Source organism: Brassica napus, chromosome A5, assembly GCF_020379485.1.
Source record: "Brassica napus cultivar Da-Ae chromosome A5, Da-Ae, whole genome shotgun sequence".
Classification (NCBI taxonomy): Eukaryota; Viridiplantae; Streptophyta; class Magnoliopsida; order Brassicales; family Brassicaceae; genus Brassica; species Brassica napus.
Window position 1 is genome coordinate 7987220 of NC_063438.1, and position 15495 is coordinate 8002714.

General features: G+C 32.3%; 1 protein-coding gene and 2 long non-coding RNA genes across 6 annotated transcripts; 1 reads left to right on the forward strand and 2 right to left on the reverse strand.

Moving 5' to 3' along the window:
- Positions 1-3659: 3659 nt before the first annotated feature.
- LOC106370693 (protein SHI RELATED SEQUENCE 1) lies at positions 3660-6651 on the reverse strand. Its single transcript, XM_048780863.1, has 2 exons — positions 5337-6651; positions 3660-4829 (listed from the first exon to the last, which is right to left on the reverse strand). The coding sequence occupies exons 1-2, from the start codon at positions 6034-6036 to the stop codon at positions 4429-4431; spliced, it is 1101 nt and encodes a 366-aa protein (XP_048636820.1). The 5' UTR covers positions 6037-6651; the 3' UTR covers positions 3660-4428.
- Positions 6652-12239: 5588 nt separating this feature from the next.
- On the reverse strand, positions 12240-13845 carry LOC106420957. 4 transcript variants are annotated; one of them, XR_007339723.1, is made up of 5 exons: positions 13645-13845; positions 13461-13515; positions 13292-13363; positions 13118-13196; positions 12240-13043 (listed from the first exon to the last, which is right to left on the reverse strand). It is a non-coding gene; the product is annotated as an uncharacterized LOC106420957 (long non-coding RNA). The 4 variants fall into 4 exon arrangements; XR_007339725.1 differs by having other exon boundaries at positions 13461-13554; positions 13645-13779; XR_007339726.1 differs by having other exon boundaries at positions 13637-13779.
- Positions 13196-14561, forward strand: LOC125609424. Its single transcript, XR_007339727.1, has 2 exons — positions 13196-13385; positions 13672-14561. It is a non-coding gene; the product is annotated as an uncharacterized LOC125609424 (long non-coding RNA).
- Positions 14562-15495: the final 934 nt, after the last annotated feature.

Sequence of the window (15495 nt, forward strand, 5' to 3'; positions counted from 1 at the left end):
TCGAACCATCCAAACCCATCAAAATAGCCAGCCCATTGTATAACTTATAGCTTCCTTTTCTTTAGCATACTTACCTCAGACGTCTCCAACGACTCTAAATCTGTTCGTCTACCCAACTTCACCGGTATAACTCCTACGACTACAACAATGGCACTTCAATGCTCCATTATAACTCATCAAGTGAAAACTCTTTGTACCTCTCCACATCCCTCTTCTCAATCTCTTGTCCAGTTCCTTAAATTTGATTTGTCACAAAAAGTTAGTGCATCAGATAGTTTTTGAAATTCAAATAATACTAGATGTTTTTATGCACCATGTGCAATGATAAATTTTTTAAAAGTTAAATTATATTTAAAATGAAATTATTAATATTATATATTTTATTATTTTTGACTAATATTTAATATAAAGTTGACTATTTTTGAGACTATAATGTTTGTATAAACCCTAAACCCTAATCACTAAACCCTTAACCCAAATATAGACCCTAAACACTAATCACTAAACCCTAAATCCTAATCACTAAACCCTAAACCCAAATATAAACCCTAAACCCTAATCACTAAACCCTAAACCCAAATATAAACCCTAAACCCAAATCACTAAACCTTAAACCCAAATATAAACCCTAAACCCAAATATAAACCCTAAACCATAACCACTAAACTCTAAACCCAAATATAAACCCTAAAATTAAACTCTACTCACCCACTTAAATTCTAAAACCCTAGACAAACCCCTAGTTACTAAATCTAAACCCAAATAACTAAAGTATAAATCCAAACAATCTATATAATATGTTGTCAATTTTCTCAATGTAGACGACATAGTATGGAACCGGTATAAATAGTATAGATGTACTGGTCCACTCCATTTACATTTTCCAAATGACCAAGTTTAAGAACGAAATTACTAAACCCTAAACACTAATTACTAAATCCTAAACCCAAATATAAACCCAAAACCCTAAACTGTAAACCCAAATCTCAAAATCTAATGCAAACCTCAACTTCACCACCATTCCTCTAAATAATAGAATTTAGATTTCTAAACTAGAATTGGTAATAATGAAGATTCCAAATAATCAAATTTGTGCAACATTTAAAAAATGAATTTATATTACAATCAATCACAGAAAATGACAATGAAAATAACTATCGAATTTGAAAACATGGCATATTATTACATTTTAGGAATAGTATAGCATTTCGTCTCAATAGTATGGTATCTTTGCACAAATATCTACCTAAAGAATATATACTATACTATTCATTTCACAAAATATAGTATAGACGAAAAGTTCATCTTCTTCAATTCTTCATTCTTAGACATGCTGATACGCATTCATTTGGCTCACTCTCATTATTCTTTACAACCATATAGAGATCGTCTTCATCTACTCCTTTTTCTGACACAGCAACACTTTACAGATCCGCTGTCGTTACTCTTTATCAGTGGATATCTATCATGGATCTAACTTTGATGCGATAATCCCATCTCATTTGCAAGATTTAAAAACAAAAACAATATGAAAACAAAAGCATGATTGTAAGAATCAGTGAGTTAAGAGATGGAGGAAAAAATTAAAGAGTTGGTGTGTGTGGTGCCCTAATCGAGCTTAACGAGCTTAACGAAGGCCCAAAGGATAGGCGCGATTAGGGCACCACGCACAAGGGCAGTATAAGAGAGAAGGAGGAGGCAACGAAAGGAGGACTTTTGGACAAATCACATCATGAGAAGTCATCATGAGGACTTATGGTCAACCTATGGCCCCACCAGCTCAGAATCCGCTGTCATTTGTGAAGGCTGACGGAGTACGGGCACAGTTATTACTATATAAAAGGGACTAAATTCAAAGCTTTTGAGACTATCCACCTCAGCCAAAATATTCTCATCCAAAAAGAATTAGAAATAAATGTCATTTATAAGATAATTAACTAACATACAACTTTTGATATTTCTAGAAATTTCAAATTTGTAACTACTAATTTATTAATAGAATCATATATCTATATTGAATTATATTCTATTTTTAATCGTTAAACTTTAAGGGTAAATAAATTATTAATTTATAATATATATAGTTTATAACTTTATATTGTAGTTATAAATAAAGAGAAAATAATCGGGAAAGGTGAAGAAGCTCATGTAAAATTATGTAATTAAAATGGTAAAATGGTGAGTATGATGACGTGAATCTAAGAAAATTTGTTGTATAAATTATGGTGCTTTCTTCGTCCACTATAATGATTTAAAATAAAATACATATTCACATAAATAAGTCAATATTTGTTGTTTTTTTGGTAAGATGCTAAGATTATCAATTTTTGAAAGGTTACACTATTGTTTTTAAACAACTTATTACAGCAAGGAAACAAAAACAACCAACAACAACTCAAGGTAAAAAAAGCCTTAAGGAAGTCTTATACAAGAAAGATAAAAAGAAGTAGAGAAGAAGAGAAAGAAGAACTTACCGGGTAAGAGAGGAGACAGTCACGCATCATACGGTCGAGAGAGGCAAGGATGACTGATGAAGGTGAGGAAACAGCTGTGAACACACGAGCATTACGCTCTTTCCACAGCAGGTAGATGGCTGACTGAAAGTAGAGCTTGATGACTGGAGTAGCATGCGTATCTGCGTTGACGCGAGGTTGATTGATCCAGGCTGCAACAGAGTGTAGATCAGCCGGAGAAGAAATCCAAACTTCAGCAGCAAATCTAAACTTGTGCCAATATTTGTTGTTGATAGTGTCTATATTCTTTTCTAACATTAGTATCTATATTTTTTAGTAAACTGATCCAAATAGATTAATTTGTGGAGCTAACCAAATGGGGATTATAGTATTTACTTTGAAAAAAGTAATAGGTTGAATGATAGATGACGTGCGTGCTTTTTCATATGAAAATCTGCACATATATTAAAATCATAAGATTTGAATCATAGAGAAAATATAGTGTATATGACTGAAGTTGGTCCATTCTGAAACTAAAGATGGCTAAAATTCTTCTTTGTCAAAATGCATAGATGTGAATCTTATATGAATAGAGTTTTTCATTGCTTATAACAGTGTAATAAACTCCGTGTGTAAAGGAGAAAAAATGTTATATAAGTGAAAACAAAAATTGTGATTTTTTTTCTTGTGCCTATAGGCTCTTCGCAATTTGAAGAAGAAAGAATATATTGTGTGAAAATCTTTGGCTCGGTCAAATTTTATCCAGTTGTTTATAAAACTGTTGTTATCTGATTCATGTAATTTTTCAGTGTTGATTTAAAAGCCCAAAAAAACCCATCTATACTGACTTTTTAATATTTTTTTCTGTGATTTGAATTTAAAAAGGGATAAAACTTTCGATAAGTTATGTAAACTCAGAACAAGTATTTAGCTTCAGAAAATATTTACATGTTTCAAACTTATAATATATACATATATAATGTTTAAAATTATGCATATAAAACCTGTGTAAAATGTGCCTGAATATGTTTCTCTTCTTTAATGTGTTAATCGTACTATATATAACATTATTTTAAAATATCAAAAAGTTTATATCACATACAAAAAACCATCAATAAAAAATATAATTCTTCATCTACAACAAGAAAAATGAAAAATTATAAACATATAAATTTAAATTAAGAAAAAATAACATTGGAAAAATAAGAAGTTAATGTAAAATAAAAAAACCGACAAATAATATTATAAATAAAATAAATTTATAAGACACAATCGCGCGGAAAAAATCTCTAGTTAAACTTAAAAAATGCTCATTAATCAAATGACTAATGCAAAGGACGGATGATTTATTAATTAGGTTAGACAACGTCCATTGTAGAACGCACCCTCATGTCACATCTCTACATGTCGCTCTTCTAACATACAAATATATACTCATCTTGTCACTTTCTCTGATTATATCACATGTCAATTATGGCACATATGAATTACTACTAGTAATAAACAAATAATAGAATTTGAATATCATTAAATGCATGGATGGGCACAGGCCATATCATAATCGCAGTAACTGAAACCATGGCTGAAGAAACTAAATTGTACGTATAATATATACAACACATATTTAACGATTTTTCTATTGGTTACTGGATAGAAAGTTGATATAAAGATAAGGAACATTATCTCCGGATTCTTAGGTTACGTGTGACACAAACAAGAAACAGACACATTAATGAAACAAAGATTCAGACAACAAGGGCTATAATGTGCTCCCATCATTTTAATGACATTATCCTCACGAAATCATTATAATACGAAGATTATATTATTTGAATTAAATTTCCGTTTTAAAAACCCTAAAACTGCAACAACTTTGAGTGTCCAGAAGAAGCATAAACAGACAATTAACGGTTTTAAAACCCTAATATCATTCTAAGAATTAAATAGAGTTACGTTGCATTATGTCAGATTTCCATCATGATCTTGGGTTGGGAAAGAATTGTGTACCGGCCATGAAAGTGTTGATCGGAGTTGGATAAAGAGCGGCTGGATCAGTGTAAGCCGCGGAGGAGCCGCCAATACCACCAGCGTTTGGAGTGGAGGAAGAAGCGGTTGCAACCGTCACAGATCCAGCTGTTATGAGATTCATCTGCTGAGCTCCTCCGCCACCAGAAGAGCTCTCACCAACGTTGTAGCCACCGCCACCAATACTTCCAGGACCGTTGTCGTAGAGAATGCCTTTAAAAACGTGACCACCGATGCTTACAGCTGTTTGGTAAGCAAACTCTTCTTCTCCGTCTTCCACTGAGCTCACTCGCACACATCTAAACACTGCCGGTGAGCTCACCTCCGCTGGGAAATCTCCAACCTCCAAACCTAAATTATATTAAAACAATTGACAAAAAAAAATACATTAAAACAAAGTAAAAGTTTTTATTAGAGATTAATCGCATGTTTGATTATTAAATAGGAGTATATAATAAAACATTAGTATTCATATATTCTTTGAAAATTTCAGTCACAAGAAAAAAAATATTCTTCGAAAATTCAGGTCACGGAAAAGAAGGTGCAGGGAATTAAAGAAAGAATACAGATTTCAACATCGATGAGAACAGCTTGTTCCTGTCAATCTAATCGTCAGTGTTTACTCCAAAACAGTATTTTCATAAATCAAAACTAAATTACAAATATTTATATATTTATGCGTGTGTATATAAACTTATCTCTTTCAAGAAAACTTATACAAATAGGGTTTTATTTGGTTTTGAAGGCTGATCCCAATCGTTACTTCAAATTATAACAACTGCAATATTGCATTTCATTATTTCCTTACATATCTAATAATTTACTGATATTTATATTCTATATACATGTATAGTATACCTGAAGCGTTGTGATGAGTAGGTACGCGAGTGCAGACAAGAGACGAAGAAGCTGCCGGTAAATTTTCCCGTAGGCGTTTCGGTACGCCGCTATCACCGCGTGGCAGGTGCGTTTGAGGCTGAACCGTGCCTAACTGCTGTTGTCTCTCACGGCGTTTGGCGGCAGGAACCCACGTGCTCCTCACGTGAGTAGGACACTGGAAGCCACGGCTCTTGCAGCAAGTTCGACACCTAACGTGAGCGCAGTCTTTCTTGGCCTGATTCCCACAGTCTTGACAGCTCACACCGGTTCCTCCTCCTCCGCCGCTTCGCATCATCATGAGTGCCGCCGCAGCCGTTACTCCGGCGCCGGCGTTTGAAGTTTCGCCGGAGATATTGAATTGGCTATGGCTGCTTGGTCCTACTCCTAAACCAGCGGCGGAGGAGTATAGATCCAACCTTTGCTGATGCTGTTGATGCTGGAACATGATTTCTTGCTGGTTGTGGTTTTGCCATAGCTCAAGTGTGCCTAAAGCAGCAGCGTTTGAAGAGGAAGGAGCGATCGCGTTTGCGTTTGCGTTTGCGTTGACGTTAGGGTTTCTGTACCAAAGCCAAGACTCAGATACAGGCGGAGGAGGATTCGTGTTGGTCCTGTGTTCTTCTTGACCGTTTACTCCTCCGCCTCTGCCTCCTCCACCGTCTAACGAGAAAAAACCCGCCATTCACCGGCAACACCACCACAACCACTACCCATACCACCGCTCTCCAATCAGATATTTAGAAGAAAAAAAATGAAACAAAAAGACTCTCGCTCTAGATCTTTTTAACTTTCTCGCTTAGATCTTTGAGACTATAGGGGAGAGAGGAAATCTAGGGTTTAGGTAGAGAGTTCATTCTCTCCGGGTTTGTAGTGTTATTGAAATTGAAGTTGAGTACAGCTTTTAAGGGTGTGGTAAAAAGGCAAGCTCGTTTGTCGGTACGAGAGAAGAGAGAGTATTTAAGAAACACACAGAGAGAAAGAAGAAGGGGAAGAAAGAGAGAGAGATCAGAGAGAGGGTTTCATGGCCTTTCTCGCGCTCTGCAACGCCGCCATAACCTTAATATCTCTCTCTCCACTCTGCTCCTCTAATTTAATTCTCTGTCTCCTCCTCTCTTTTCCTTTGTTTTCTAGATTTTGCAAAACATCTTTTTTCTTTATTTTTGTTTTACACCTCTCACTAGTCACTTCAAAATTGCCACACCCGCTAGAACATTAATCTCTTATCGTTGATCGTTTATGATCCAACGGCTATTGTTTTGTCACGTCGGCACCAATGGTATTTTTCTTCTTTGTCGTTTCTTCCCGGAAACCCGTTGTTTCTTTCCCCTTTTCTCTTACATTTTGCAAATTTTTATATGTTTTGTTTTGTTAAAATGAACTAACTAGTCGTTATAAAAAAAAAAGAACTAACTAATTATCCTTAAAGGAGTAAAATTTTCAAATGATCATCCCATGAATTCTAAAAATATTATTCGTAAAAATTTCAAACTTGATAATCGAAAAGCATGTTCATCCCAGAAATTTAAAAGAACTAGTATCTAGTATTTTAAAACTAATAATAATAATAATAATAATAATAATAATAATAATAATAATAATAATAATAATAATAATAATAATAAGCATGTGAAAATAGTGAAAGGTTTTCGTTTGAGAACTTTTAAAATACTGGTGAGACTTTCAAATGACATATGACATTCGTTTAAATAATATTTATATATATTTATATCATTACACTATTATTTCTTTTCTTAGAAACTTTAACTGTTTTTAGCACTGAGGCAGTCCTAAAACTAAATGTATCTCAATTATCTAATAAAAATTAACATATTTTACTAGCTAATTATTAAATATTAGATGAACAACTCAAAATTAAGTTTTTCTATGTTTTATTTTGGCTTGTTTTTTAAAATTTATTTTTATATTAGAGTGTTCTTAGTCTAATAATTTATCATATAAGTTTCTCAAATTTGAGATAGCCAATCAATTTTAATTTTACATTATGAAACCCCATTTAGTTCCTACTAATGACAAGCTCTTATGGTGTCACAAATCTATTTTTGACTATCCTAAGATAGTTTTATGATTTTAAATAAAGATAGTTGTATATTCTGTGACCTATTAGTTAGACCTCCTAACCATGATCTAGAACTGAGTACGAAACCTTGTCAAAAGCCCCTTATTTTAGCAAATGTGAGATCTGTTTTTTTATCTAACGGCTTAGCAAATGTGAGATCATTGGTAATCAAACCTTTCAAAACAATTATTAGTGGACGAGGTAGAGCATATACTAACAATGAGGGTTAGTTAAATCAAGGTTTCGAAAATCCTCAGCAAGAAGATAAACATGTGGACTAAATAAGTCACTACTTATTTAAAAATGGCAATACATTGATTACTATTATTATTATTATTATATTGTTCAGATTATCCATATGCCCATAATCTTTTGAAGATATCAATTTAGGTGCAGATTTGCACCTGTGGCTTAAATTTAGTGTATAAAGTTTTAGCTGGAAAGCAAATGCTTTTGTCCATGTTTCCGAGGAAACAAAACTACTAGTATGCACACATTTATGTACAAATTAGAAAATGTACCCTCTCTTGTAGAGACAAACGGACGATTCTATTGAGGTGCGGTGCCCTATGTTCCGCATTATCTTTGTATGAATACACAGTCATATACAGACAAACACATGTCTCTATGCCCGTGCCGTGAGCATCATGCTTCCTAATTAATTAATCACTGTAATTATAAATTCTTGAATTGCCTGAGAATAACGGCACAAACAATTATGTTGCGATAAATCAAAATCTAGAGAAATAAGCAGGTATGAGAGTCATGTAAACAGAGGTTAAATTGAAGATGGGACATTTAAAAGATTGTTTAAGTGGAGAGAGTTGACTAATTGGAGGGGGTAAATGGTAAACTTATGAATATTATACTCAAAAATGAGAATTGAGTGAATAGTTTCATTACAGGCTAAAAGCACCGACTCGCAGCCCTAAGCTTCGGTGATTTATTTACAAGTTCATTTATTAAGTTTTCTCAATCATTTAAAAAGCTGTACAATCAACGAATTACTGTTCTCACTAAAATAATTTGAAATATCGAAGGTCAAAGTCCGATTAATTTTCTAGAGAGACATCAATATGGATGACTTATCTAGGCTCGGATAGTAAACATAGTTTACTCATGGAACCGTGGAATAAATAGTCAAGTTGTGAAAAAATTAATTAAGCTGCTAAAAAAATTTAAACTAGCAAAATGGTAGAATACATATTAGATTGATTAAATATTTTATTAAATAAAAAACAAATATCAATAACTAAAATAATTACTACAAATTTTTGAAAATAACTAAAATACTCTGTATTAAAAATATTTAGCTTATTTTTAATACAATTTTAATAATAGATTGCCATCTTATAATATTATAAAAATTATAGTATAGTTACAACACAACTATTTATCATTAAAAACTATTTTGCTATTTATTTAAAAATTTTAAATGGTATTATCATATAATTTAATATTATGTGAAATAGTTGATTTAATCAATAATCAACAAAAACTCACTTTTTCGCTTACTGAAATTTTTTTCTTCATATTTTGTTTGCAAAGAATTTTTTTTCATTCCACATTATTTTTGTGATTGGTAAAATATTTGCGTAATCGCATCTCAAATGCGATTCCACCATTTTTCAGGGTTACTAATCAAAGCCCTAGAATAGCACCAAACCATTTCAACTATGGTTGGTTGCAAGCAGAAACTCGGTATCATCATACTCCTTTATGCACAACTCGGTATCACATATCCATTACTCCCTAGACCCTCTCCCAATTACATACATCACATAGTCTCATAAAATCAGTAAAAATGTGGTTTAGAAAGCTTCTACAAAGTATAGTACGTTCATTGATTCCCATATGCTAACAAATTTTCAGAGTAATGAAAAAAGAGTAAAAGGTTTGACCTAAACAATGACATATAGGTCAAAAATGTCATGCATGAATTTTTAGGTAAAAATCAAACAAGAACTTACAAACCGACAAAAAATCCATTTTTCCTCGCACATAAATGGTCCTTACACAAGAGCGACCGATCTGTTCCGTTGCTATCGATATGTTCTGTTACTATCGATCGACCATGTGTGATCGAGAAGTTTTCTTCATTATGTTCATTTCGATCGATCGAGCATTCAGCTTGTTCATGTTGTTCATGCGATCACTCGATATGGGTAAGGATCCATTGGTCAACTCTAAAACATCCATTTTTGCATGTTTTGCTCTGATCTTTCCTCTTTATACACAAACCTCTCTTCCAACGTGTTTTACTTGAAAAGACTTGATAAGCACCAGAAGCTTTAAAATCGAAGTCAGAAATCGGTAAAATCATCGTTTATCAATAAAATTAGTCACAATTCTAATATTAATTGAATTATGTGTGAAATACAATGAACCTCTTGTCTCTTTTATATAAGAAGGATCTAATCCATGCACACACTACTTTTGATTAATAATCAGCCAATCATTTGAACCCATCTCATTAGTAAAACCACACTATTTTTAAAACCAGCATTGAACATCTTTTTCAATTTTCAAATAGAGACATGCCAATTCCAAAACCCGAAAAATTTCCCAGACGTCATCGCGAATGTGCCACATAGGATAAAATATTCTCTATCAATCAAACTGCTATGTCATCGCGAATGTTTAGATGATGGGTCTCGAACCATCCAAACCCATCAAAATAGCCAGCCCATTGTATAACTTATAGCTTCCTTTTCTTTAGCATACTTACCTCAGACGTCTCCAACGACTCTAAATCTGTTCGTCTACCCAACTTCACCGGTATAACTCCTACGACTACAACAATGGCACTTCAATGCTCCATTATAACTCATCAAGTGAAAACTCTTTGTACCTCTCCACATCCCTCTTCTCAATCTCTTGTCCAGTTCCTTAAATTTGATTTGTCACAAAAAGTTAGTGCATCAGATAGTTTTTGAAATTCAAATAATACTAGATGTTTTTATGCACCATGTGCAATGATAAATTTTTTAAAAGTTAAATTATATTTAAAATGAAATTTATTAATATTATATATTTTATTATTTTTGACTAATATTTAATATAAAGTTGACTATTTTTGAGACTATAATGTTTGTATAAACCCTAAACCCTAATCACTAAACCCTTAACCCAAATATAGACCCTAAACACTAATCACTAAACCCTAAATCCTAATCACTAAACCCTAAACCCAAATATAAACCCTAAACCCTAATCACTAAACCCTAAACCCAAATATAAACCCTAAACCCAAATCACTAAACCTTAAACCCAAATATAAACCCTAAACCCAAATATAAACCCTAAACCATAACCACTAAACTCTAAACCCAAATATAAACCCTAAAAATTAAACTCTACTCACCCACTTAAATTCTAAAACCCTAGACAAACCCCTAGTTACTAAATCTAAACCCAAATAACTAAAGTATAAATCCAAACAATCTATATAATATGTTGTCAATTTTCTCAATGTAGACGACATAGTATGGAACCGGTATAAATAGTATAGATGTACTGGTCCACTCCATTTACATTTTCCAAATGACCAAGTTTAAGAACGAAATTACTAAACCCTAAACACTAATTACTAAATCCTAAACCCAAATATAAACCCAAAACCCTAAACTGTAAACCCAAATCTCAAAATCTAATGCAAACCTCAACTTCACCACCATTCCTCTAAATAATAGAATTTAGATTTCTAAACTAGAATTGGTAATAATGAAGATTCCAAATAATCAAATTTGTGCAACATTTAAAAAATGAATTTTATATTACAATCAATCACAGAAAATGACAATGAAAATAACTATCGAATTTGAAAACATGGCATATTATTACATTTTTAGGAATAGTATAGCATTTCGTCTCAAATAGTATGGTATCTTTGCACAAATATCTACCTAAAGAATATATACTATACTATTCATTTCACAAAATATAGTATAGACGAAAAGTTCATCTTCTTCAATTCTTCATTCTTAGACATGCTGATACGCATTCATTTGGCTCACTCTCATTATTCTTTACAACCATATAGAGATCGTCTTCATCTACTCCTTTTTCTGACACAGCAACACTTTACAGATCCGCTGTCGTTACTCTTTATCAGTGGATATCTATCATGGATCTAACTTTGATGCGATAATCCCATCTCATTTGCAAGATTTAAAAACAAAAACAATATGAAAACAAAAGCATGATTGTAAGAATCAGTGAGTTAAGAGATGGAGGAAAAAATTAAAGAGTTGGTGTGTGTTCTCACCGTCTACGCCTTCATCGTTGCCTCTTTTTTACCACAGTTGATTGATCTTCTCTTGAGAAAAAATCTGGGAAGAAGAATTTTATCTACTCTAAAGTTACCAAAACAAAGCACATGTGAGAGAGAATGTGTGATTTTCAAGGGCCACACGTTACTTTTGAGTATTATTATTATTATTAACTTTTCTTTATTTTTTCTTGCAGGTTTCAACCGGTTGTATCTGAGGGTAATATGGCAATATTATGTATAAGAAGGAAAGTGTATAGGTGATCAAGGTTTTTTAGTTAGCCATTAAATTATAATTTGTTTGATGGTTATACAACCCAATTTCCCTAATAATTAACTGGATAAAATTTGTGACAGAATGAAAGAAAGATAGCGTTGTTTTAAAGAACTGTAAAAGATAAATGATCTAAATATTTTTATTTATAAATTTATTTCATTACATGTTTAGTCTTAATAATTTAATTAGATATTTTTGTGTATCTGGTTATATGAGATAGATCAATCGAGTAAAACCAAACTAATCAAAACTAAACCGAAATAGAAAAAAATAGTTTAGTTTGAGTAAAAAAATCCAAAGGCCACGTCAGGATTGTGCCCCGTACACAATTTCTAAAGTAAAACAATGATCAATCAAGATCAGATTTTGCTTTAACTTGGGTAGTTTAAAAGAGGCAAAGAAGAATTTGAGGAAGTCAACATGCTGAAATAAAAAAGAATGGTGAACACAAACTCGTCATGTTGTTGTAAGAAACAGTTCACAACTGTCTCTCGGTGTGAAGCAGGCACTAATTCGTCATCTTTGTTGCTCTGCCAAACAAAAAACAATATCTGCAAGAGCAGGCCTAAGATCCTCTTTCACTAATTTCTGATACTCCAAAGTATCTCCATTACATTTCTTCACTTTCACCATATGAAACGTTGGTGTCAGAAATATTTCAGCATCCATCGACAATTCTCCTTTTCTTCCCTTTTTTGAACATTCCAGTCAGGGGCGGACCCAAAAAAAGATATAGGTGTGGCATAGGCCTTACACTGATTTTTATTTTTTCCCTTATCAACCTAAAATTTAGAAAAATATTTGGGAAAAAGAACTCTGCAGCTAACAACATGAATAAGAGGGTTGAAAACGCACACTTGGATTTGCTTTTCATATTGGGAACGAACTTGATGTACTTTTGTCATAACTTCTAGCTCGTTATCAAGCCATTTCTGAAGAGTTTTTTCTTTCACCCGCAAAGAGTATGAAAAGGAAAGAGTTGACACTTGTGCTGGATGGTGGGACCCATATCTAAATTAGGAGATTTTATCACCTTTTTAGTTGGTGGTTGACCATTGCCAGCCACTGAAAAAAGAATGTAAACGGTTATGAAAGGACAAACACAAACCAAGTAAAAAGCGTCTCGGTAAATAGATTACCTGATGACTTGCGAGATTCCAGCAGCTCCTTAAGTTTCTTGGTAGCCATTGTTGCTTCCTCTGTTTTTCTATGAAGAACCTGGAAGACAATTGAAATGGATTTCTCTTGAGATTTTTTTTTTTGGGCACTCGAATTGATTAATTCTTCAAAGTGTTTTTCTCAAGTACTCCTACCATTTTTTGACGTCGATTGAGGGCTTCCAGTTTTAGTCTTTCATGCTCTGTCTTCCTTCCTTATCTATTGAGCTACCGGAAGAAAAATAAAAAGGTGAAACTTGAGATTTGTTTAAATTAAATAATTAGAAGGGCAAATATAGATGATGAAATGAATGAGATAAAATACCTGCAATAATTCCTTTTCTTGAGAAGCTTTCCACTGTCGGAATTGATCAGCATCTCTAATAATCAAACAAATAGGCAATCAAAACCACACGCAACTGTACCCAAATAAACCATACGATTAACAAATATAGATCAATCAGCTAATAGCATAATAGAACACGTGAAGACTGGTTGTACTATGTAACTGTAACTGCTTGATCTCTAAATTGTAGGTGAATCAAGACTTGCTGAAGCGTTGATCCGTCCATTCTCTCAATATTCGGACGTCGTTAGAGATGCTTCCGCTGATTAACTTAATAAGAGAGAGAGAGAGAGAGAGAGAGAGAGAGAGAGAGAGAGAGAGAGAGAGAGAGAGTTGTGAATTGCGTGTATATAGATTGAGGTTGAGGCTTGAGGATTTGAAAAGGTAGGTTTACATAGGAAATTTATAACAATTAAGGGCTTTGATGGTGGAGAAGGGACGTTATGGTAGAGATTCGGAACAACATGAGGTAGGCTTTGAAGATGATGAAGGCGGAAAGACGGTGAGTAGTTTAATTGGGCCACAAATTAGGTTTCGTTGTAGTCTGTTGGTCTTAAATCTGGGCATTTTCTAATGGATTACATTTGTTGAGTGACACGGAAGTAGCTGACATGTAAGTCTGATTGGATGTGAATATTTGTGCTTATGTGGCATAGCTTAGAAACCTTGAAATTAGTTACTTTTATATAGTAGGATGGTTTAAAAGTATTTTTTGTTTCACTATATAAATTGTTTTTATATTTCAGTGTAACTTTATATTTATTAGATATTGTGTAGCCAATTAAATTATGTAAATTACTGTGTAATTGATTAAATTTATATATTAAATGACAGATTTCTAAAGTAATAACTTTTAAATATTACATATTTTAATTAAAATTGATTACATTTTGAAACAGATAGAGTAATCTATAAACTAACTCTATATAGATATGAGGACAAAATTGTAAACTGGTCTCATCTTGAATTTCTCACATTCTGTGCATTCCTAATTGGGAGGAGATAATCAACATCTAATTTTATGTTACTCTCAGTATATTAGAAATAGTCGAACCGTAAACCAATTAAGGATGATGTAAGGAATACATAAAGATGTATTTCCAGTTATTACAAATATAGAATCAATTGACAACAACTTAATTATGTCCAGCGTAGGACAACGTAGAAGAGTTTCCATACCTTCTAATATTATAATATCTCACTATATTATTGGTTAAATCAGTTTTCTCTAGCACAAATACTCACTCAGTTCTTAGAGTTTAAGCTTTTCTATCTGATGATATTAGTAGTTTGATCAAAAAAAAAACGGCCGAACTGTACATTATAATTGGAGAAAGAAAACAAACAAAAATCAATCGAAGACTTTTAAGGTATATGAAACAAAAATTGAAAATATCAATTCTCTGCATTTAAAGAATAATGCAATAAAATTGTAAAAATACAAAATAAAACAAAAAAATACACAGAAAAAAAGATTTAGTAAAATAAAATCATAATATAATTTCCATAATTGATAGTGCTCAGCTACACTAAAAAGTCTAAATTTACAACATACACAGTTTTATTTACATCTTGAAACCTATTATCTAATTAAAATGATTCTAAAAAAAGTGCCAGCACGAAGAGTTAAAAAATATACAATAAAATATAATACATAACGTTAAAAATACATTATCACTGATCACTAAAAAATCATGTTAGTAGTAATAAAAATGAGATGACAACACATTTATTAAAACCATAGAACGACGAGCAATAAGGTGTTACTAAATATACAAATTACAAATTAAATATGCTCAACGCAAACACACATAAAAATGAGACATCATATTTGGATATATTTAAATAAATAATTTCAAATATATTCTATTCTTGATAATTTTAAAATTACTTAAAAGAAACTAAATTATTAAAAAAATAATATACAAATAAAACTAAAGCAATATTTTGTAACGTCAAAATAATAAATGAATAAAAAAATATAGTATGTTAATAAAATAGATTTTAGATTTTA

What these genes read in the sequence shown, in the direction of transcription:
- LOC106370693 (XM_048780863.1), bottom strand. Translation starts at nt 6,036, where the DNA reads ATGGCGGGTTTTTTCTCGTTAGACGGTGGAGGAGGCAGAGGCGGAGGA. An exon ending in TACTCATCACAACGCTTCAG is followed by an intron (nt 4,830 to 5,336) that starts GTATACTATACA and finishes AATATAATTTAG; the next exon opens with GTTTGGAGGTTGGAGATTTC.